Here is a 24578-nt window from a genome sequence, read left to right as displayed (position 1 = left end):
CTCTCTCTTTGGTTGCCACGTGGGGAAGGTTTTGCAATGAAAATCAAATGCTTTGGCCCTGAAACGACTTGCATCCTTCTCCCTCATAGCCTGTAGGTCAGAACTAGTCATGTGACACTGGCCAACTGCAAGGAGACTGGGAAGTGAAAGCGTCCTGTGTACCTAGGGCATGGATGAGCAGTCAAACTCTCCTCCATACATAAAATAGTGAAGAATAAATAGGATTTTGGGGAGCAGAAGGAGGCCCCTTGAGGGCGCAGAACACCTAATGTTTCTGAAAGCCCAGTGCCAGGTTCTCTCACGTACATTTTTATGAGTTGATCCTGACAATAGCCTGGAAGGTAAATAGTATCCCCGTGTTTATGGTTTAGGAAGCTAGAGCTCATGAGGGTTACATAACTTGCTCCAGAGCTTATACTAATAAGAGGAGGGAGGTCTAACTCCCTTGCTCTTCCTTTTCTCCATCTTTCAATTTCATATAACGATCGCTCTGTCATCCCCTAAGTGATTCATTTTTATAAGGCAGGTGGGGAGCTGGGGAAGAATAGGAGCACACAGGGACTGGCGATTCTGCTGGCAATGTTTTATTTCTGGAGCTGGACGGTGGGCACACAAATGTGTGTGTACAATTCTTTTTATGTCTGAAATATTTCAAAGTATGCTTTTACTTTTATTCTTGTTTTGTCCTCACCTAAGGACATTGTCATTTGGAGAGAAAGAGAGAGAGGGAGAATGGGAGAGAGGAAGGGAGAAAGAGAAACATCCATGCAAGTGAAGCATCAGTCGCTTGCCTCCATAGGCACCCAGACCAGGGACCTGGACCAGGGATCCATGGCAGGACCAGGATGGTATATGTCAGAACAAGGGATCGCACGTGCTGGCACCAGGACCAGAGATAAACTCGCAACATAGGCATGTGCCCTGACTGGGAATCACCTGCAACCTTTCGGTTACGGGACCACACTCCAACCACTGACCACATTGGCCAGGGCTCGAAATATGTTTTTTTAAAAAGAGGGGGAGGGCAGAGGGAGTCTGAGAACCAGTGACAGGTTCTTATCTTGAGAACATAAGCATTTTTTATGAAAATTGGCAGCCAGAAAGTAGGAAATACAGTGTTGCTATCCTTATTGAGAACACACTGTACCCTAGATCAGAGATTTTCAACCTTTTTCATCTCATGGCACACTTACACTGATCACTAAAATTCTGTGGCCCACCAAAAATGTTATATTTTTTGCCAGTCTGAGAAAAATAGGTATAATTTTGATTTATTCACACTGGATGACTATTGATGTGTTAGCTATTGTCATTGTTTTATTTGACAATCTAAATGAAAAGAGGTCAGTGCCCCTGACTAAATAATGAGAGGTTGAGGGTTTTTTTTAATTCTTGCCAACACCCTGGTTGAAAATTGCTGTACTTAATAGTTGTAAATAATGTATTTATGTTACCAGTTAATCTCACCTTTCCAACAACCCAAAGAGATAAGTTCTATTATTATCCCCATTGTAAGATGAGATGGAAAAAAATGGAAGAAAGGCAGACTAAGGAAATTACCTGAAGTCACAATTTATAAAGGGGGAACTTAGATTTAACTAGATTTAAATGAAGCAGTCTGGTTTCAGGGTATGTGCCCATAAAAACCACCACTCTGTAATACTTCCCCAAGAGGTGAAAGATGAGTCAAATTTGCAGAGGTGGGTAGGAATCTTTCATGCATCTCCTGCAAAGTGCCTGTAACATTCCTGAGAGGGTTGTATCCAGTTAAACCGGGAAAATTCAAAATAGCTTTCTCGTTGATAGAAAAAAATGGGTGGTGTAGTCGATAGCAGCCTCGGGGGAGGGGTGAATGTTTAACATATGAGCTAGACTCGCTCGGACTGGTTGAAGCAGAAGGACCAGGTGATAATAGTGGGTTCTGCCTACCAAGGAAACTTTCTTGGCAAGGAAGGTGCAGTCCGGGAGTGATAATAAGAATTCCCGAAGGTCAAGTGATCTAGCCCAGGTGGGGGTTTCTCCTGATTGGATGCAGGAAGCTATAAAAGCACAGTTTTGATTACTGCTGTGTTGTGGCTGCTCACTAGGTCGCTCACACTTACTCCGGGACAGGTTTCAACGTCCTAGTTTTCCTTTAGGAGAGAAGCGGGAGTGCTCTGGTTTGACAGCTGGACTTGCACTGCGCCTGCGCCGCAGCCCGCGCACCTGTGGAGGACCGCCGCCAGGGGGCGCAGAGGCCCAGCTCGGCCTCTCTGTCTCCACCCCGGCCCTTTCCCCGCCCCTGACTCCCCCGGGGCTGGCAGAGAAGGCGGAAGTGGGGCGACCGGGGCTGGGGTTCAGGCTTCGGGCGGCCCGGGGACGCGGGAGCGGCGGCCTTCGGGCCGGGAGTTTGGCATCCGGGCCGCCTCGGCTCGGAGCGCGGTGCCCGTCCTCTCCTGGTGCTTTGGCGGAGCGGAGTCCTGCGGTTCCGCGGGATCGGCGGCCCAGCGGACGAGAGCGGTGAGTCTCCTTCGGATGTCCCCCCACCGGGGCGGCCGCGGCCTCTCTTCCCACGGGTTGCGGACGCCGCCCCCTCTCCTCTCTGTTCCTCCGGGCTGGGGACTTCTCCCCGGTGTTTCTTCGCTTCGTAAAGGGTGGGGACACAGTCCGCTCCCCTCTAGTTTCCCACGGGTTGGGGGCGTCGCCCCCTGTCCCTTTGCTTCGCGGAGGTTGGGGACTCAGCCTCCTCTCCTCTCGTTTTTCTCGGGTTGGGGACGTCGCCCCTTGTCCCTTCGCTTCCCGGAGGTTGGGGACGCCCCCTTCCTCTGTTTCTCTCCGGTTGGGGACTTCGCCCCCGTCCCTGTTCTTCCCAGAGGCTGGGGGCGCGGCCCCCGTCCTCTTGTTTCCCTCTCGTTGGGGACGTCGCTCCTGTCTCTTCGCCTCCCACAGGTTGTGGGCGCCTCCTCCTCTCCCCTCCCCTCTGCGCCCCAAGCCCGCGGGGACCTCCTTCCCCTCTAACACCTTTCCCTGGTGGGAATCCCGCGCCCACTTCGTCAGCCCGCACGTTCCCCTTCCCAGAAAAGGAAATTGCCTCCTGGATTTTCCCGTCCCACCAAGCTGATACCGGCTTTAAAAAAAAAAAAAAAAAAATCCCTTTAAGTTCTCACCGGCTTCCTCTGTCACTGTCATGGGAAAGCTATTTTTGGGTTCCTCGTTGAATCGTTAGAGGTCCCAGGCAGCAGGTTTAAAAAAAAAAAAAGCTCAGATGACACGAATCTTTCCTCCCCCGCCCCTGCACTCGTAGTTCTAGCGATTGTTCCAGACGCTGGCTTGATAAAGCTGTTCCTAGTATTTGGCTTTAGCGGAACTCGAACTGAGAGGTAGGACTGTCATGAATGTGAACAGAAAGCACCTAAAGTATTTTATTAGCAGCTTGCATGTAAAGTGTTTGCATGCTGCTTTTGTTTCTCGGGGGAACAAATTACTGAATGTCTAGCGACACAGGGACAGAAAAGCTTGTTAAGAAATTCTAAGTGTTGGCGTTTTATCCATTCCCTGATGATTAGATTACTAAGGAGGGTCAAAGGGGCTTTTCTGACTTTGAGGCTGGGGATGGGATCAGGACAGCGGGGCCTCTGGAAGTCAAGGAAGGAATGTATTTCAGGCACTTCTTGCCGGAGTGATGATGAGTTTCAACCTGCAAGCGCTGCATACTTCACTGTATTGCAGGATTGTACCTTGAGGTCTTTTCTGGGATAAATTTGAATCTGTGATGCTGATAAATTTTTGCCACTTGGATTTTGAAAGAAGTTATTCAACTCTTTGCCTCCTGGGGGAAACAAATAGTACCTAGAAAGGGGACTGCCCCTTAAATCTATTCAAAATTAAAGCATAACAATGGACTGTTTTTGCAGTATTGCATCTGCAGGTCTTTGCATTTTAAAAATAGATTTTAAGGAGTTAGTAAGTAGTTCCCATTTCTAAAGCTAGCAGAAAAATTTTAAAGGTGATTTCTTGTTCTTTTTAAAAATTTTTAATTAAATTTATTGGAGTAACCTTAGTTAATAAAATTATATAGGTTTCAAGTGGACATTTGTATGATACATAATCTGTTTGTTTTATATGGTTTTACTTACGAGTTGCATGTTTAGCTGTGAATGACTTTCCATCAGCTTAAAATTGACCGATTCAAGGTAGAACTTGTTGATTTCTTTAACTTAGACATTTCTCTCATTAGCACTTGTGGACGTTAGGGAAACAAATGTTTGTACATCACCCTACTCACCCTCCCACTAGACATTTAACAGAATACCCTTTGGATTATAATACAGGGTCCAACACAAATGATGCCGCTTTTTATTACAAAAGATTTTCTTACAAAATCATAAGCATGTAATTCTCCAACAACAATATCACATTCGAACACAACATATGACATTTTAGGTGAAATGTTCAAGTTAAAACTATAAGTTATTACTCCCATATTATTGCCCTGCCAACCACATTCAAGCAGGCGTTACTTCTGCTGGACCCGGTATATTCCCGGATACACATAGGTGGATTTGAGCTGTGATTTATGACAGGGCTGTTTTCAACATTTATTCTTTTTGCAATCGAGTTAAGTTAGCAAAAGCTACACCCCAAAATGTTTAATTAAGGCCGTGCTTACTATACTAAATTCACAACTGCAGAAAAGGGAATTGCAGTCATGAAGCTCCTAACCTGCAAGGTGAGGAATGATGTAAACTTTGTTCCATCCCTTCTACTAATTCCTGTAGAAACCACATAAATTCTGAATGTTAAGAGTAAAAAAGAGGCTATAAGAAATTTTATGGAAAGAATATATATTCTTTCTTACTTATTTTATCTTCGTTAACCTAAAAAAAATAGAAAGTCAAAATGAGAGACAGTGTAAGCATTTATTTGGGATTCTGTAGAATTGCAATTTGGAGAGCAGAAGCCCAAAAGGGCCCCCCCAGCACAGGAGAAAAGCACAGGGATCTTGGGGAACAGGAGGAAAGTGAAGTAAGTTATATTACGGAAGAGACCGCTGGTGCTAGACGAGGTAAGGTTAGATTTGTACTGTGTAGATTGGCTTGATGCTCGGTCATCAGACAAAAGACTAGATTTGTATTCCATTGATTGGTTATTGATTCAGTCATCAGCAAAGTCCATTTTCATCAGTCCTTACAAACAGGATATGCTTCTTCTTACTGACTTCTCAGAGTGCTGGTGGTTTGGTCCAGTTTGGAAGATAAAGAAACATAAGGGACGCAGGACAGTTCCTCTGGAACGACTACTCGGGCTATTGTAATGTGGCTCCCCCCGGGTCATCCATCCTACACAGCTTCTGTAAAGCCAAAACCTGCTTTTGTAGCCTCTCCTGAAGTGGATACCTGAGGCACCATCTAAAGTTAAAAAGAACCCTTAATAGCCCTGACCAGTGTGGCTTAGCTGGTTGTGTGTCGTCTCACAAACTGAAAAGTCGCCATGTTCAGTCGCCCCAGTCAGACCACATGCCTGGGTTGCAGGTTCGGTCCCTGGTAGGGGTGCATACAGGAAGCAACCGATCAATGTTTTTCTCTCACATCGATGTTTATCTCCCTTTCTATTTTCCTCCCTTCCCCTGTCTCTAGAAAGGGAGGGAGGGAGGAGAAGTAATGTGAAAAATTGAAGCCCTCTAGATTTTTAAGAGCACTCACTTTCATGTTCTACACTGCATTCCTACAGTGGAATTCTTTTTAAGAAATTGTGACTGATTACACAGGTTTTCTTAGTAACACATTTGCTATAAAAGGTCTCTTTAAATCTAACAACCTTCAACTCTTTGGAACCAGACTGCAAGAGGGCAGTATATAGACTGCCCAGTGAACCGAATTGTAGCTGGACAGTTGGGCAGAAAAGTAGACTTAGCTCAGCAGCTTGCTTTTGTCTTCTGACTAGTACTTGGATATATTCTGTACAACTAAATAACAACTACCAAGTTCTCCAAGTGATTATTTTTTAAAAAAATAAATGGTTAAAGACCCAAAAGATAAATAGACCTAGAATTGTCAAGGACATATAAAATGGTCTCTCTCAAGCTTTTGGGAGTGGGAGTTAAGAAGCCTTCAGTACATATTGGATAGCGAGCATTGTCTGTTGAAAACCTGGGGAAGTTGCCTCCCCTTTCACCTGGTAATTCTGCTTCTAGGAGATTTGCCCAAGGAAGTATTGGACACAGAGATGTGTAAGGGAAGAAAAAGAACAAAGGACAGAAACCCTAGGGCAGCATAACAGTGTCATATGTCCTCAGATTTGGAGGGTATCACGGGGGTCCACCACCCCCACCCCCACCCCCCGTCCTGGAGCCCAGGTGGAATGACTGGTTCTGTTTGCCCCTCCCTTGCCATCCCTTCCTTCCCCTCAGTCTGTCCGAATCTCCCAGAGGAATTCGCACTAACTATAACAAGGCTTTGGGAGCTGTTTTTACCTTTTCAAAAGTAGTATATCAAAAATTTTTTTAAATGTCAGTTTTTCTCTACTGCATCTTTGAAATCCTATCAACTAGTACAATAACACTTGGGCAGGTCATGTTTAGTAAGAATCTGTGGTCAGCACATTCATCTAGTGCAGTGATTCTCAACCAGTGTGCCACAGGAATGTTTAAAACATGCACCCTGGCCAGGTGGCTCAGTTGGTTGGAGTGTCATCCCATACACCAAAAGGTTGCAGGTTCAATTCCCGGTCCGGGTGCATACCTAGGTTGCGGGTTCAATCCCTGGACAGGGTGTGTATGGAAGACAACCGATAGATGCTTCTCGCATCAATGTCTGTCTGTCTGTCTGTCTCTCTCTCCCCCATCTCTCCCTCTCTCCCACCCTCCCTCTCTCCCTCTCTTTCTCTGTCTCCCCCTTCATTTCTCTAAAATCAGTAAACATACCCTTGGATGAAGATTTAAAAAAACAAACAAATGTGTACTACCTGACCATTCAGTCAGGGGCACTGAGCTCTTTCCCTTAGATTGTCAAATTTAAAAAATGACAACAGCCATGCAGTGTGAATAAATCAAAAGTATACCTATTTTTTGTCAAATTGGCAAGAATTGTAACATTTTTTGTCATGCCACAGAATTTTTGTAATTAGTATATGTGTGCCATGAGATGAAAAAGGTTGAAAATCCCTGGTCCAGCGTAACATAAATAAAGGGAAGGAAATTTTAAAAGCAGCTTTATGGACAAGTTTGTCAAAACACAAAGAGCCAAACGTGGTGCAGTACAAAGTGCACAGGGCCTGGGGCCAAGCAGACCTGGGTTCTGATTCCAGCTGGTACTTATTACCCAGGTGGTCCTCGGCACGTGACTGCACCTTTCCTAAGCTCTGTAGTTTCCGTTTTTGATGAGGGGGAGGCAGCAATGAAGTTGTAACATAAAATTACTGTATGGAGCTGCTCACAACAGGAATGTGTTCTCCCAGACACAGTTCTGAGTGCTTTCACATAGCAACACATTTGATGCTCTCCGGGGTTTGCCAATTCACCATACTGCCTCTACAGCCAGAACAGGCCTCGTCATTTTGGTGCCCATCAGATGGTACTCAAAAATCTTCTTGAAAGCCCTGGCTGGCGTAGCTCAGTGGATTGAGCGCGGGCTGGGAACCAAAGTGTCCCAGGTTCGATTCCCAGCCAGGGTACATGCCTGGGTTGCAGGCCATAACCCCCAGCAACCGCACATTGACGTTTCTCTCTCTCTCTCTCTCTATCTCCCTCCCTTCCCTCTCTAAAAGTAAATGAATAAAATCTTAAAAAAAAAAAAAAAAACTTCTTGAGAAGGAAAAAAAAAGGTATCTATAGAGATTTGAGAAAAGATAGAGGATTACTCTTGTAACCCACTAGGGGGATGGTGGCCTACCACACTGACTAGAAGCTTACATTCTGTTTCCAGAACTGTTTCTATCTGGCACATATTAAGAATTTCCCATAGGTCTAATTATCTACTACAGAGACCCGATGACATAGGCTATGAATTGCTTTTAGACATCAGTTTATCAAAAATGTCATATGATTTAGAATTTGAAGGCATCCCACCTACCCATGAAAGCTACTGCTTTCCATAGGTAGACAAAACCTCACTTCTTTTTCCTGTCAGATAATGAAACAGGGTCATTTGACATGCCTGAAAGCAGAAGGGCATACAAATATACTTCTTCAATTTTACTCATTCTACATAACAGGAATGTCTGAACATTTGGAAGTACTCAAAGCTTTTAGGTCTCGATAAAGAAACCAAGATCCAGAAGGTTAGGTCACCCCAAATCGCACACCTCCTGGCTGAGTGTGGTCATCTAATCCTTTGTATGTTGCTCTTCCTGCACCGCCTGCTGGTCCTCCTGTTCTCTCGAGCTCAAAATACTTGAATGAACTTCAGCAGCATAAGTAAGGTCTTCAGCAGAGGCTTAATTAACATCTATTATGTGAAAGATCTTGTGCTGAGTACTGAGGATATGAAAGTTAAATTCTTGACTTCAGTCACAGGAAACAGACATTTAAACAGATAATTGTGATATAGCTAAGTATTACAATTGAGCTGATTTCTTTTATCTTTTTATTCTGTCCTACCTATTTGCATTCCTTTACTTATTATAAAATAGTAGTCATGAAGTAAAGCTCAAAAAACTTTGAAAGTTTTCCATAAATAATATTAGCGCAGCTTATGTATATAAACTAAAAAGTGACCTGCATGGATAAGCTGTGCTATATGTATGTGTGTGCATGTATGTATGTGTTAAGGCATTTTTTCCTTGCTGTTCCCATAGAGCAATTGATAATCTCGTTACGATGAGTCTGTTAAACTGTGAAGACAGCTGCGTGTCCAGCCAGTCTGAGAGCGACTGCTGTGCAGCCATGGCCAGTGCCTGCAGTGCCGCGGCCAAAGACGACAGTGTGAGTGGGGCTACCAGCACGGGGACTCTCTCCAGCTCTTTCATGGAAGAGATCCAGGGCTACGACGTGGAGTTTGACCCACCCCTGGAAAGCAAGTACGAGTGCCCCATCTGCCTGATGGCGTTACGGGAAGCGGTGCAAACGCCCTGCGGCCATAGGTTCTGCAAAGCCTGCATCATCAAATCAATAAGGTACGTGACAGAAGAGAGAAGTGTGTCCTGTAACAGAGCCAAATGCAGAGAACAGGGTACACAGAACACTGGACAACTAAAATGAGTAGCCTTACATGTAAAAAGCTGCTCAGGGAAAAAGACACTGGGCAGAAACTTGAGACATCGACATTCTTACCCTAGTTTCTACTGTCGTGTGAAGTAATTTCTATCTCCTGCCCTTCTCTAACCCTAAGGTACACAAGCAATAAGTAGATAAGTTCTCTGCGCTTTAAGAAAATAATATAAATCTGCCTTAAATGATAGTAAAATATGATCATCTCAACCAAAGAATGCTGACTTAATTGATCAGTTGTTATGATTTCGACCACATTAAAGTCTGTCTGTTATCTGATACCTGTAGACAACTATAAAATAACCAGGATTTTTTAAAAGTACTAATCAATGCCTCTACCTTTATATTTATCCAAAATTCAGTCACTTCTCACTGCCTTCACTGCTCCTACCCAGTTCTGAATCACCATCAGCGCGGTCACAGGCCTCCCTGATTCTCCCCTTGCCTTCTTCCAGAATGTTCTCAATATAGCAGCCCGAGTGAACCTGGCTAAATAAGTAAGGTGATGTTGTCTCAGCTCAGAACATTGCAGCAGGTCATCTAGAAGAAAAAGCCAAGTGCCCGTTAGGTCCTGTGTGATAGATCCGTGTCTGCTCTCTGACCTCCCTCTGTTGTGCTCTTCTTCCTTCCGCCAGTTCCCTCTTTGCCGTCCCTTCTACATGCCAAGCACACTCCTGCCTTAGGGGGCTGGCATTAGTTGCTTTCTCTGTTTGGAACAGGCTCACTTCAGTTAACGGCCCAGCTAACACCTTCTGCTCCCTGCACTGTGGCTCGGATCTCACCTCTCATAGGAGCTCTGGCTACTCCCTCTGCACCAGAGCACACCTCCCCTGTCTGCACACTCCCAGTCTGTCTTACGGAAGTGGAAAATAAGCTCCTTGAGAGCATGGGTGGAGGTCTGTTTTATTCCTGGGAATTTCCTGTGTGCTGACACACAGTAAGTGCTCATTGAGTCATGGTTGCTATAACCGAATGGAGGTACATGGAATTTCCACAAATTATTCGAGTTCGTCTCCCATGAGAGAAAGACATTTTACTATAATTCAAAAGCATTAGATGGGACTATTTTAGGTGCCTAAGGAGTTTTGTACAGAACAGAAAACACTGGAAGAAGTGGGAAGATTTTATGTTCTTCAATAAATAAGCATCTAGTTTATATTGCCAAAATCATTTGTAAGTAGGTTAAACTGGCTACTCACTGTCAGCTTTTATACTGACTTCCTTTCTTGTGTCCTTGTCTGGTTTTAGTGTCAGGGTAATGCAAGTCATAAAATGAATTTGGAAGTATTCCTTCCTCTTCCACTTTTTGAAAGAGTTTAGGAAGGATGGGCACTAATTCTTCTTTAAATGTTGGGTGGAACTCACCAGTGAAGCCATCTGCTCATGCACTTTTTCATGTTGGAAGGTTTTTGATTACTGATTGAAACTCTCCTTACTAGTAACCAGTATGTTCAGATTTTCTGATTCTTTATGATTCAGTCTTAGTAAGTTGTATGTACCATAGTGTGGATTGTTGATTTTTTTTTTTTTTGTAGAGAGATGTACAGTATTTTACCAAGTGTCATCATGCCCAGGAATGCAGCTCATTTTTAACAGTTTTTTAATAGCAAGGTGTTCATGAAAGTAATGGACAGTGGTCTGAAAAGGAAGTAAAACCCACAAAAGGAAGCCTGAGGCTTATTTTTTTTCTCTCCCTCTCAGCTGGAAGTAACCACTGATGTGACTCCAATGTTCTTGAAGGAATGGCTTAGAAATTTCTCACCCAAATAGTCCTGCATGAAATCAAAGCCACGTTAATCTACTTCCATTTGCTCTGGATAATGCTTTCCAATTTGCTTTATAAGTTTCTTTTCCCTAAGTGACATCTGTCACTTTGGTTTTGGGTGTATATTTTAATAACTTTGTTTATAGTTTTCCATGCTTCTTATAAGTATTTGACAGAGTACTCACCACATCAGCCTGAGAGAAGCCCCATTCGAGACTGGCTATGCCTCTCACCTCTGTTGGTTCTAAGGCATTTGCCAGCAGACCCCGTCTCCAGCGCCTTTTTGCCTACGGCAGCACCGCCACTGCTGGCTCCCACACGGGTGCTCAGCTGACGTCCGAGTGACTGGTCAGTGCTCCTGTAGCCAACCTGACCTGCCACGTTTTGAGAGTGAAGATTGAGACATCCCGAAAAGTTAAAGGGAAGTGAACGGACACCCAAACTTCCTGAGGATGATTTTTCTCATCATAAAATGAAATAGCCACCAAATCACTGGGAAAGCAGGAAATAGAGGTCCTTTAATCCCCTACAAAATTGTACCCTAGACATAAAAACAAAGAGAAACTTGTTGTTCATGAGCCAGAATGTTACAGTGACTGTTCAGAGCAAACCTTAAAATGTGGGCTGGTAGGGGTGCTGCTAGCTGGTTTAATTTCTGCTCCTGCCTGAGGGGCACACTGCAGACACGTTGCTGGTGTTATGAGCAGCGCGTGTAGTTCCTCTCACTAGCATGCTGTGCAGCCGCTGCACACTCCCCGTCCTTACCTTTTACTTCTTTTTTTTTTTTACGACAATCAAAATTTGACCTGATGCAGTTAATTTGTCCTCATTTTTGGTTGAGATCTATCCCGTGATCTAAAATCCCATTGTTTCTGCTAAGTAACCAGCGTGGTACCAGTTGTATTCATTGTATAAAAGAACAGTTCGTAGGCTGCCCACAAAAGGACAGGGATCCCCACCCCCCGGAATATTATACAATACAATGTGTTAAATTATTTTCCATAGGAAATAATAGAGAATGTATACACAGTGAATTAAAGTTGTTTGAATTTTTTAATGTTAATATTTGTTTAAATCTACTAAATGTATGTGCCTTACTTGTTTTTCTTAGGGATGCAGGTCACAAATGTCCAGTTGATAATGAAATACTCCTGGAAACTCAACTGTTCCCTGACAATTTTGCAAAACGAGAGATCCTTTCTCTGACGGTGAAGTGTCCAAATGAAGGCTGTTTGCACAAGATGGAACTGAGACATCTTGAGGTACTCAAGTCATTTTCTAGCCATTAGCATATAGACGAGGCAGTTCCTGGAGAACACAGACTTTGCTGTGTCCATCTGTGTGTTGCCAGTGCCTAGCATATAACAGTCGCTTACTAAGATGCCAGCCCTTTCATTATTGGAGATATATATATATATATATATATATACACCATAAATTTCTTATTTCAGCTACTCTGGCTCTGCCAAATGATGATAAAGAAATCAGTATTCTTCAGATTTGGGGGGGGGGACATTATTTTGCTATAAAACTGAAGAGCATACTAAATGTAAGTGTCACGTATTAATCCCATAACTTCATTTCTCTTGTTTGGGAAAAAACAGCAAGGGTGGCGTAGCCACCATCTTACCACCCTTATCGTGCTGTTTCCTCTTTTCCTAAACGGTGCATTTCGTTATGAACTAAGTGAAGTCCTTCTAAAACCTGAGATTAACTGAAACAGTCAGGTAAAAGGAACTCCTTTTAAATAAGTTTGTTTTTAGCTTAGCAGTTTTATGAGAAATTAAATATTGTTTATGATCTATTCAAAAATGTTTAAAACATACTTGCAAATTGCCCCGTTTACTTAGCTCCTTGTGAAGGAGTGGCTGTTTTGAGAGAGAACAGTGTATACTCAGAACAGATTATATTTAGGAGATACCTTAAGAATTGGCAGATACTAATCTATTATTTTCTCCTTATTATAGGATCATCAAGCACATTGTGAGTTTGCTCTTATGAATTGTCCCCAATGCCAGCGTCCCTTCCAAAAGTGCCACCTTAATATTCACATTCTCAAGGAGTGTCCAAGGAGACAGGTTTCTTGTATAAACTGTGCTATGTCGATGGCATTTGAAGATAAAGAGGCATGTACTGACTTGGATTTGTTCATTTCACTACTTCCTAAATTTTGTTTTTATTGATTTTAGAGAGAGAAGAAGGGGGGACAGAGAGAGAGATCAATTTGTTGTTCCACTTATTTATGCTTTCATTGGTTGACGACATATGTGCCCTGACTGGGGATTGAACCCATAACCTTGGTGTATCAGGACAACGCTCTAACCACCTTAGCTACCTGGCCAGGGCCTTAAATTATTTTTTAATGTACAATTTGAGGAGTTTTGCTGTAGGTGAGGATGTTACTCCAATTCTGAGTCTATATTATCAGTTGTGGGAAGATTGATTTTTAAGAAACAAAGTTCATTAAACTATTTTAGTAAATAAGTGTAAGGCTTATATTTATCTATCTTTCTTAGAAAACATTGTTTATAGCACTTAACACTGTAGTAGACCTGCAAATAACGAAACCTCCCAGGAAAGCTATGTGCTGATCTGCTTTCCTGTGTGATACCTGAATGGCCAGTCGCGCATTCGAGACACACAAGCAGGATGATTACTGCATCGGACGTGCGCTCTGCTCTCTGAAACAGAGACTGGGTCGTTAAAACCTTCAGGGAGAATAAATTAAATCCCACAGCGTGTGGTTTTTTGGTGCTAATTCACCGGGCTTTGTACACTTTTCTGTATGGTATACGTCAATTAGAACGTTTACCTTTAAGCAGACCCTTCACAGCACTGGACAGCGTCGTGCTGACGGAGTGGTTTTTTCACTCGGGAACTGAGATGTGAGCGAGTTCAGTAACTTTATGGACTGTATAAATATAAGCAATTTTATGTTCTTGTTGTAATGGTAAAGCCAGCACTGAGATCCTAGCTCCAGATACCCATTCCGTGTCCTCTTCACTAAAACAACCTACATATAACTTATATTTGTTTATAGCCATTAAGATACTTCCTTAAGTTTTATTTCTTGCAAGTTTATTTTGGTAATTTTTTACTTTCTTAAGAAATCAAGCATATCATACTCATGAAGCTGATGAAATATTCAAAACAAGTCAGCTAACTCACTATAAATGGGGAGAAGTCTGGGGCATAGTTAGAACAAATCGATGTCTTCCTGAACTTAAGTAAAGTAAATGGACTTAACCTGAAGGGGTCATTATTTCTTAAATTCATTGTATTTTAGAAAACAAGGTTTACCCTTCCAGGCCTATGAGAACCTGGGCACCAGAGCCTCCTATCCTAATACTGCTTCTGTTCTTTAACCTTCCTGCTAAGAGTTTCATTTAAATCACCATGATGTTGCTGGGGATTTTTTGGAGGAATGCCTCTGGAGAAGGATGGTGTTGGTAAAGGATGTTCTCAACTAGTCACAGGTTAAAAGAAGTGATTTAGGAAATTCTTTTATGTATTGCTATATTCTTTTAAAGAGCTGAAACACGAGATGTATCTGATTACTATATTCGCAAAGGGAAAGTATCTTTTATATATTAGTCTCACTTTTTTTATACACACTGATGTCCTCAATTTGTTTATAGTGAAAAATTTACTTTTATAAATATAGGTTCTTTTTACTGTTTCAGATTTTCTCATGCTTCTCTTTTATTTCTCTAATAAAATTCAGCTCCATGACCAGAACTGCCCTTTGGCCAATGTCGTCTGTGAATACTGCAAGACCATGCTCATCAGAGAACAGGTATGATGATTCTCTTTCGTGAACTAGTATTTCCATTAATGGATTAAAGAAGTGAGTTAGGTTTTTAATTAAATCGGTAGGGCAGACGGAAGACAGGGTGAAAAAGTGTTAGGACTATGTGAACATGGATCATATAAATGAATAATAATGTATACTTTCAGAAAGAACAAAATACTTAGCCCTCTCTAAGTATTTAAAGTCATTAACTTAATACCCATGGTTATGTATATGTGTAAAATTCCTAGACAAAACCAGGTAGTTTTAAGATGCAAATAATCAAAACCCCCAGTTAAAGGAAAGAGTGCCTGAAGGAACACATATCTACATGCTGTGAAAGCAGGATCTTGGGTGTCCGGAGAGTGGCTGAAAGGACAGGGAGAGGACAGTCTGCTCAGCAGCAGGGCTGTGTGTGTCCCCACGGCCCCGCGACATGCTGGGCAGAGCAGAGCCGTCCAGGACCCGTGGCCCTCCGTCCAGCGGTCCTGGGGGCCACGGACGGGCAGCAGCAAGTACAGCAGAAGACTACTGCATTCACGTTATTAGAGGCAGGAAAACGGTGTGATTGCTCTCTTCTGACATTTGGGGGATTTGCCCACAAGATTTGAATATTAGTCACTATTTATACACCCGTGACATCTGCAAACCCAGAGATCATCATTGATTACCTTACTAACTAGAGGTATGCAAACCCTGTCACTCGGCTAAACTTTTCCATCGGTCTTAACAGAGTCCTATAGTTTTGGGGTGTGGTTTTTTTTTTTCCAAAAAAGCCTTAATTTGAAGGTGTTAAACTTTTTTTGCTTATGAAGTCTCGCCTCCCTGGTTTTTCTTTTTGCTCTGTTGTACTATTTAAAGGAAACCATGCAGCACATCTAAAACCCAGTAAAAATAAAGCTTAATGTAGGAAAAAATCCTAGGTTCAGAGTCAGAAAACCTAGGTTTGGGCCCTGGTTGTGCCAATGGCTTGCCCGCTTGATCTCTGGCAAGAGAGTGGACATTCTAGATAAGGGATCAGCACACCAGCCTGCCAGCCCAGTCTGGCTCACGTCTGCTGTTATAAATAGTTGTATTGGAGCGGCACCGTGCCCGTGAGTCTGTCTGTCTGTCTGTCATACACGGCTGGTTTTCGACCGCAGCGGAAAGTTGAGTCCCCGGGACAGGGACCGGAGGGCCTGCAGAGCTGAGAGGACTTACTGTCTGACCCTTCACAAAAAAACCTGCTGACCGTTGTCCTAGATTATGCAAAGTTGAGGGATTGGGTTAAATGGTCTCAAATGTTTCTGCTTAAAACATCTATGACTACGGCTAACCTAAATTTCTAAAGGAAATTTGATAGTAGTTTCAAAGAATGTTTCTGTATAGTGGATCTTACCTTAAAGACTGTTTTAGAGTCCCCATATCAAAAGCTGAGACATTTCTTTAGAACTTTTATTAATGTGATTAAAATGCCTTCTAACATCTGAGCCTCTCCCCATTACAGCCAAAACACGCCCAGGTTAACAAAAGCTAAGGAGGTTCGTGAAAGGTGGTCATGAGGGAGGTGCTGGGTGTGGTCCGTGGCTGTAATGTATACAGTTGACGGGCACCTGTGAAGTGGCCTGGACAGTCCACACAGCGCGAGTCCTGGTTAGGTTTGCAGCTGAGGTCGACATCGGAAGGTGCTTTTTCTTCAGAATGCCACTAGAGGGTTCCAGTTTCCAGCCATAGGAACAAATTCATACTCTTGAAATAAATTTTGAGTGATTTTGGAGATAATATGAAATACTGATATTTCCTTTCTTTCCAACTTTTGGAAGTTTGTGGGTTTTTTTTAATCTTTTTGGGCTACCTGGTGTCTGTTGCAACTATCAGACTCTGCTGTTGTGATGCTGCCATAGATGATACAGAATTGTGTTTCAGTGAAACGTAAGCCTTTATTTCAAGTGTGAGCTCATCGAACTAGAACATGATACGCAGAGAAAAGCATTTTTCAACCTTTGTTCTGGTTTTCAGATGCCTAATCATTTTGATCTAGACTGTCCCACAGCCCCAATTCCATGCACATTCAGTACTTTCGGTTGCCAGGAAAAGGTAAGGTGTTTCTTTATTTTTCTTTTCATTCTTGAGTATAGATAAAGAAAATTCAGTTAGATAGTGCAGTGGAGAATACCAGTGGGAATGGAGGGGCTGACGTGCATTGTATGTAGTGTTAGGCTCCAAAGAGAAATTGCAGCTCAGAGCATTGATTTGGGGAAGTAGGTGATGAGGGATGGCAGGTGTAGGACTGAGGTCACATGGAGTGCGTGTGCACGAGGAAGAGAAGTCGGCCAGGAAATGAGCTGTGGTGGCCAGTCTTCAAAGCTGGTGAACCAGGCCAGGAGCAGGTGGTGTTGCAGTCCCCAAAATTAGTTTCGAGACTAGTGGTCCCTTGTGTCAGATGTCTCAGATAGATCATTATTTATGAAAAGTCATTCTTTTTGGAGAGTACAGTTATACTTTTACTTTTCCATTATGTTTTTATCCAACTTTAATACAATAAGCATGCATTTAATAATTTTATAAAATAGAAGGAGCAAGGAAATATATCAAAATGTGAACAATAATTAAGTGAGATAATAGGTAACTTATTTTATTTTTGACCATCTATATTTTTTATTTTTTATAATGTGCACAAATTATTCTTATAATAAAAATTGTTATATCAAGGATATTTTTTTAGCCCTGGCTGGTGTGGCTCAGGGGACTGAGCTCCAGCCTGCGAACTGAAAGGTCACCCACCGGTTCGATTCCCAGTCAGGGCCAATGCCTGGGTTGTGGGCCAGGTCTTGAGTTGAGGGTGTGCGAGAGGTAACCAATCGATGTTTCTCTGAACAGTTGTATTTCTCCCTCCCTCCCCTTTTCTCTAAAATTAAAAATAAAAATGAATTTTTTAAAAATATATTTTTAATATAGTAATTACAGTGTTCTTGATGACCTGCGAAGAGTATGAAGACAGGAAAGATAATTACATTCTGAGGGAAAGTGTTAGGGGGAGAGAGTGTTTGAAGATAAAGAAGAATGGGAGTAACTAAGCAGCACCTCGGAGGTGTTGAAAGGGGTGGGTGCCATTGAAGAGCCCAGGTGAAGCATTAACCTTGGACAAGAAGAGAGTCATCTCTGAGTCAGAAGAGAAGGATGGGTGCAGATCCTGATACATTTGTAAGCGGGAGGGGGGTTTATCTGAATGAAAGGGGAGCGTACTCAACAGATAGCCTCAGTTTTTCAGCAAGAGACAAGACCATCTCTTTGGATCCAGAATCTGGTGGAGACAGGGTTGTAGGGGATGGAGGGAAATGGTGACGCTACTCAAAAACCTTTCGTTTGGCTTGGCTAGGGCCCTTTTCTCGTCCTCATAGTACCTATTCCCAGCCTAAAGCTTGTGCTTGGTTTTCAGATGCAGAGGATTCACTTGGCACGCCACCTACAAGAGGATACTCAGTCACACATGAGAATGTTGGCCCAGGCTGTTCAGAGTTTAAACCTCGCCATGGCTCCCCGGCCTCCGCGTGACGTCCTGCTGTATGAGTCTTCCTCTCTGCCCCGAGCCTCCTCTGGGTGTCACCCAGAGGTCCAGAATTTCCAAGAAACCATTCAACAATTGGAGAGTCGCCTTGTAAGACAAGATCATCAGATCCGGGAGCTGACTGCAAAAATGGAAACTCAGAGCGTGCATGTCAGTGAGCTCAAACGAACTATTCGGACCCTTGAGGACAAAGTTGCTGAGATAGAAGCACAGCAGTGCAATGGGATTTACATCTGGAAGATTGGAAACTTTGGGATGCACTTGAAATCTCAAGAGGAGGAGAAACCTGTTGTCATTCATAGCCCTGGATTCTACACGGGCAAACCTGGGTACAAACTCTGCATGCGCCTGCACCTCCAGTTACCGACGGCTCAGCGCTGTGCGAACTACATATCCCTCTTCGTCCACACGATGCAGGGGGAGTATGACAGCCACCTGCCCTGGCCCTTCCAGGGTACGATACGCCTTACAATTCTTGATCAGTCTGAAGCACCGGTAAGGCAGAACCATGAGGAGATAATGGATGCCAAACCGGAGCTGCTTGCCTTCCAGAGGCCCACGATCCCACGGAACCCGAAAGGTTTTGGCTATGTGACTTTTATGCATCTGGAAGCCCTAAGACAAAGAACCTTCATCAAGGACGATACTTTATTGGTACGCTGTGAGGTCACCACTCGTTTCGACATGGGTAGTCTTCGGAGGGAGGGTTTTCAGCCACGGAGTAGTGATGCAGGGGTATAGCATCCCCTCGTTTGCTTTTTGTTTTTTAAAAGCCTTTCTGGAGAAAGCAGTGCCTTTCCTAGCCCTGCTCTCAATAACAATGTGTGAGCAGACAGACAGACAGACAGTGGGAAAGACGGCATACGCACCAGTGAGTGTGGTGAGCTGGCTCGCTTGCCGCTTTTTCCGTCATAAATCCCTACAGCAGTTTTTCCTCGGCAATCTACGTGTTCCGTGCTTTTTCAAAATTGTTAAAACCGAAGTGCCTGTGGCATATTGCAGCACCTATTTGTCAGTGTGCCTCTTCGTTGTGGATTCATGGGCTTTTGCTCCAGAATGTTCTGTCAGAAGCCCAGGGTTAGAGTAGCAGAGCTCAAACCATTCAAAATAATGTTCCTTATAACTCCAGCTTATTTTTATAGTATATATGTAATATATTAAACGCGAGAATCACTACCGCCTCGTGCTGTTGCCAGCAAGAAGAGTTACCACTATAAGGTTGAGTTCTCATTTTATTTGACCTCACATTCAAAGGATTTGAGCCTTAATCCTTGGAAAGCTTAAGTTCTCATTCCCCCCATTTCCCTGCCCCCAGGGTGTTACTAAGGGTACTCAGGGACTAGTTTAGAGCCTAACAACCTTACTCAGTGTGAACATGTCTGTTGAATAATTCTTGTTCAGGTGTTTCATTCTACCTTGCTTACGTATTTCTTTGAGGCTACAAAGTAGCATCTTCAAAGTTTAGAATGTGGACACTCGTGGGCACCTACTGCTCAGTGTCATGCTGCTGCGTAAACCCCTTTTTGTCTGTTCAGTGCAGCGTGAACCCCACAGCCCTGCTTATGTTCTCTGATGCTTAATACTTGTAGGACACGGAGATGCGTGTGTATAATTACCAACGTAAAAATTAAAGGGGCTCAACTAGCCCTCTAATTTGAGCCACAAATTGTCAGCTCCTTTAAACGCCCTCTGGTTTCATTCAGTTAAGTGGCACAAAATTGATTTTCTAAAAGCAAAATTCCTTAATACCTGGGAGATCAAGGGCAGTGCCTGAGGGTCACCAGACTAGGGTCGGAAGTCACAGCGGCTATATCAGGACTTAGCTTGAGCAGTTGCTTCAGTTCAGCAGTTCGCACCCGAGGGGGATCATGTACAATGTATTGAAGTGACTAAACGTTCCTAATAGAGATGGTTTCTGTGCCATTACATATTTGTTAAAGGCCCATAGGCATTAAATGTTATGGTGAAATCTAGTTCTCAGGGTGCCCCCAACTAGTATGGGCTCTTATCAAGAATCTAAGGGCTTTGGCAACCTTGCCACGGTGTGGTCCGAGATTCTCCCAGGGATCTCTCTCCGTCACGGGCACGTGCTTCCCCATCCTTGGAGCTGCCGCTCTCCACAGGGTCACCAACGGGGCGAGGAAGCGGGCTGCCTGTGAGGCGCGGCAGTGGACTTGACTGGAGAGAGACGGGCTTGTCCCTGGACTTGATCGTTGCTGTGTGGTCAGAGGGTTTAGGAAATACTGATTGAGGAAGCGTTTTCCTGATTGATGAAAAATAACTCAGTTATGCTCATCTACGCCTGCTAGAAGGTGATGCAGTGTGTTACGTAGCATGAAGTGTGTTATGTAGCGGGTAATAAATTTTTTAAAAAATATAAGAGGACCCATACACAAGGTGGTTCAAAGTGGTGCGGTCATGAGAGATGGCACTGTGTCTCCAGAGAAGCCAGATCATAGCCCCCTGACCAGTGTTAAAGATCAGCCTCAGAAAACGTGAAGAACCATGTGGTTTCGCTCCTATGCAGGATATAAAACAAACTCACAGATACAGACAACAGTGTGGCGGGTTCCAGAGGCAGTGAGGGGCCGAGGGAGCAGTTAAGGGGGCCAAACGTGGTGACGGAAGGTGACTTGACTTCGGGTGCTGGGCGCACAGTGCAGCACCACACATTATGAACCCTAGAAATGTACACTTAAAAACTATATAATTTTATTCATTAATGTCACCCTGATCAATTTAATACAAATTTTTTAGAAAGAAAAGATCAGCCTTAATATTAAGAGGAAGCCAAGAGACTTTGTGGAGAAGAATGGTTTCAGTTCCAGGCAGACCCGGCCTGGAAAGGTCACTTTGACCTTTCCCTTTACTTACCTCTCCGCCCTCCTTCCCCATCCCCGTTTAGGCCCCTGCTCTGGTGGGTTTCTCTTTGAAGTGAAAAGGTCCCACAGAGTCCCCGGTTCCTCTGTCGGTGCCAGTACCAGCCAGGGACTAGCGGGCAGTTTCTGCCCCGCAGCTGCAGCCCCTCCGCTGTCCCGGAGAGCATGTGTCCGTGAAGCAAGTTTTCCAGTTCATTCCATTTACACAGTGAGCGGTAGTTATTTTTGTTGCCCAGAAGAAAGCCGGAAGGAAATACACTATTTTTGATGACTTATTTTCTTTGTGCTTTCTTGTAGGCTTTACATTTTCTATTTTTAAAAAAATGTACTTTTATCAGAGCAAAAAATTAAGTGTTGCCACAAAACATGCAACCCCATCAAAAAAGGAAATGATATTAAAAGCTCCCTGGTCTGGTTAAATTTCTATTAAAAGTGTGGCTGTGGATTAGGTACTGAGGAGTCATTTCCTGCTTGGTTTTTTGTTTTTGTTTTCCCTACTCAGGAATGATAATCCAAACAATAACAGTTTTTTTGTGTAGCTTCAGGTTTCCTATTTGTAAGATAAGCGGTTAGATTAGCTGTTTCTAAGGTCTACTTCCACCATAAAATTCTGCTGTAAGAAATTAAGTTCTTACTAGCAGCATGTCAACAGGACTTACAAAAGGATTTAGCCAGTAGAAAATGGCTTTATTTTTTGCTGACATAACACTTCACTTCAACTTAGTGTCTGTCCTCTGGGTCTCATCTTAATAAGCAATTTTTTTAACCCTCAACATTTGGCATTTTGTAATAAACCAGCACTTACTTTATACTACTCCTTCATTGTCGACAGAGCCGGTAAAAGTGATGGCCAGACCGTCATTGCAAATAGAAACATTTGTTAGGACTTCCACTCAGAATCAGGTCTTTCCTGGAAAGCTGGTCTGTCTCTCCAATCTCCTGCCCCGCTCTCTGAAACTAGCTCAGTTGGCCTACAAGTATTTGGGCCATGTGTTGATGCTTTATCAACCTTTTAACATACTTATCTTTTGACACCGTTCATGGACATTGCTAACTTGAAAGTAAATGGTGTCCTTGCTTCCTAGACATATCCGACCCAGTGTTGAAATGTGAACTTGCCTCAAGACACATTTTTCTATTGGACACCAAGTTGGGATGTCGATTTTGTAGTTCGGGAGTTTTCCACTGTCCTTTGGCTGTGGGGCAGTGACGGTTTCTGGCTGTTCTGTAGCACGGCGGTTTCCAACGTCATGTCACGGGAATTTTTAACCCATGCAACACCTGACTGTTTAGTCAGGGGCACTGACCTTTTTTCCCTTAGACTATCATAAAAAAATGACAACAGCCAGCACAATAGCCATCCAGTGTGAATGAATCAAAATTATATCTATTTTTTGGTTAAATTGGCAAAAAAAAATATATATATATATACATGGTTTTTGGTGGCCGCAGAACTTCAGTGATTAGGCTATGTGTGCCCTGAGATGGAAAAAGTGGAAAAATCACTGCTATAATATGATACAACTTTTGTTTTGCAGACTAGAAATAGAAGAGAAAAGCAGTGAAATGGAATGAAGGGCAAGATTATTTTCCCCTTAATGATGGACTAATCTGGAGATACTGGACGGTCTCTAGCAATTAGTTTTGTGGTAGGCGTAAAGTTTTAAAACTGTCCTCCATGACTGTGCCACTGAGTTTAACAACTCGGAGCATGTTCGTGGACTACGCACTCAGTTAGGGTGCATTCTCCAGGAGGAGCAGTTGCTCATCATTCCTTTATCCAGAGAATCCTCCCATCCCTCATGACCAGAACCTTTTTAACTATCTGAGATTTCCCTAACTTAGGAGGACTTTGAAGTACTTTCCCTTGTTCAGTTACTGCTGCTCTTTTCTTGGCTTGCCTCCAATTCCACCCAGATGTTCATTTAGTAATGAACATGTGGTGAGAATACCGGTTACAGCTGACCAATTCCTGACAGTTTGTCGTGTAGGTTTTCTGTCGGAAGGCATAGATGTTATCTCCCTTGCTCTCCCCCACAGCACTTTACTATGACATCGTTCAAACATGCAGAAATGTTGAAAGAATTGTACGGGGAACATCCGTCACCTAGAACCTGCAAACGACATTTTGTTCCGTTTGCCGTGTCATCTGACAGATGTTCCTTTTACTGCCACTCCTTGCAGCCTGGTGTCTCTCTTCAACAAAAATCTCACGGCTAAGGTGGTTGAACAGTCTCGGGGGAACTGTCACGCCCTGCGGAAATGTGATGTATGCGTGTAGGTGGGAACTGTAGTCCACACTTCAAGCTCGTTTTAAACTTGTAAATCTCTTATGCTGAATTTTAATCTTATTTATTTTGCCTGAAAGGCTGTGTTTTGTAATGGATTTATCTGAAAGCCATCATCGGTTGTGCACAATATTCTAATATCCTTTGCATGCTTGATAAGCTGTCCAATTTCTGTGGTGAGAATGTATTTGGGCTCCGTTTGGCTTATAGAAGGTTCCAGGATTGTGCTCCCAGAGGACCTAAGATGCTATGTAATTCACACAAACCATCAAGTCAGGAGCTGAGATGCAGGTTTTGCTCCTGACGGAACATGGGCAAATCAACTCTTTTTGTCTTTGTGTCCATTTACCTGCAACGTAGGGGCTCAAGTTTGAAATGTAGATGTTGCTAAGTAATGGGTAGTAATGTGTGGACCTATTAAGAAAGACACTTTCATGAATCCAGGGAGCCTCTTACAGTTTTATAACTGTGACAAGCTATGGAGTGAAATCTGACTTGGAAGATCAAAGCATGTGGTGAAAGAGTTTTACCAAAAAACCTGCCGTTGCTCAGAACTTATCATCACAGAGTTTGTAAGCGGTTTTTGCAGCCCATCTGGACTCTGAAAGCAGTGTGTGTTGTGAGAGGGAGTGCGGAGGACACGTGGGAGGTGGGGGACACCACGTGCGTGCACACACGCGCGCGCACACACACACACACACACACACTGAAAAGCAGTGTTCTGTGTAAGAGCAGGTTGTGTGGAAGGGCTGGGGAGCTTCAAGGAATTACCCAGATTGACCACGGCACCCCCACTGCAGGCTCCCCCCACGACCCCCACAGAAAACAAGCCCCGCCCAGTCCTGCAGGCCCGTGGCTTAGCCTCTGACGGTCTCCATCAGGGCCCTGCACCGAGCGAGCTGTGGGGTGGGCTGGGGGCTAAGCAGGGTCTCCGCACTCCGTTTAATGGCTCTGTGACCTGCTCTTTCTAAACCCAAGTTATGAATGTGGAATCACACGTGTCTCACAGGCACACGGAGGTTTTGCTTCAGATCACATCTCAGTAGTGGCTGCAAGGATACTGGTTGCAAAGCTGCTCTTTGAATGGCACCCTACAGAATATTAATGAAATGAAAACAAGTGCTT

The 24578-nt window shown here is 43.5% G+C and overlaps 1 protein-coding gene across 1 annotated transcript; it reads left to right on the top strand.

The window, feature by feature from the left end:
- Positions 1-2295: 2295 nt before the first annotated feature.
- On the top strand, positions 2296-23101 carry TRAF6 (TNF receptor associated factor 6). The gene is made up of 7 exons (XM_028517532.2): positions 2296-2499; positions 8773-9090; positions 12061-12211; positions 12917-13075; positions 14674-14745; positions 16738-16815; positions 18158-23101. Exons 2-7 carry the CDS (start codon positions 8795-8797, stop codon positions 19025-19027), a joined length of 1626 nt encoding a protein of 541 aa, XP_028373333.1. The 5' UTR covers positions 2296-2499; positions 8773-8794; the 3' UTR covers positions 19028-23101.
- The last annotated feature ends 1477 nt before the right edge of the window (positions 23102-24578 follow it).

This window comes from Phyllostomus discolor, chromosome 6 (assembly GCF_004126475.2).
Source record: "Phyllostomus discolor isolate MPI-MPIP mPhyDis1 chromosome 6, mPhyDis1.pri.v3, whole genome shotgun sequence".
In the NCBI taxonomy this organism is placed as follows: Eukaryota; Metazoa; Chordata; class Mammalia; order Chiroptera; family Phyllostomidae; genus Phyllostomus; species Phyllostomus discolor.
Note: the sequence above shows the minus strand (reverse complement) of the source record. Positions and strands in the feature narration are given on the sequence as shown.

Excerpts from the sequence above, each read along its gene's own strand:
- TRAF6 (XM_028517532.2), top strand. The coding sequence starts at position 8,795 with ATGAGTCTGTTAAACTGTGAAGACAGCTGCGTGTCCAGCCAGTCTGAG. Across the intron at positions 12,212-12,916 it reads TGGAACTGAGACATCTTGAG|GATCATCAAGCACATTGTGA; the intron begins GTACTCAAGTCA and ends TCCTTATTATAG. Across the intron at positions 16,816-18,157 it reads CTTTCGGTTGCCAGGAAAAG|ATGCAGAGGATTCACTTGGC; the intron begins GTAAGGTGTTTC and ends CTTGGTTTTCAG.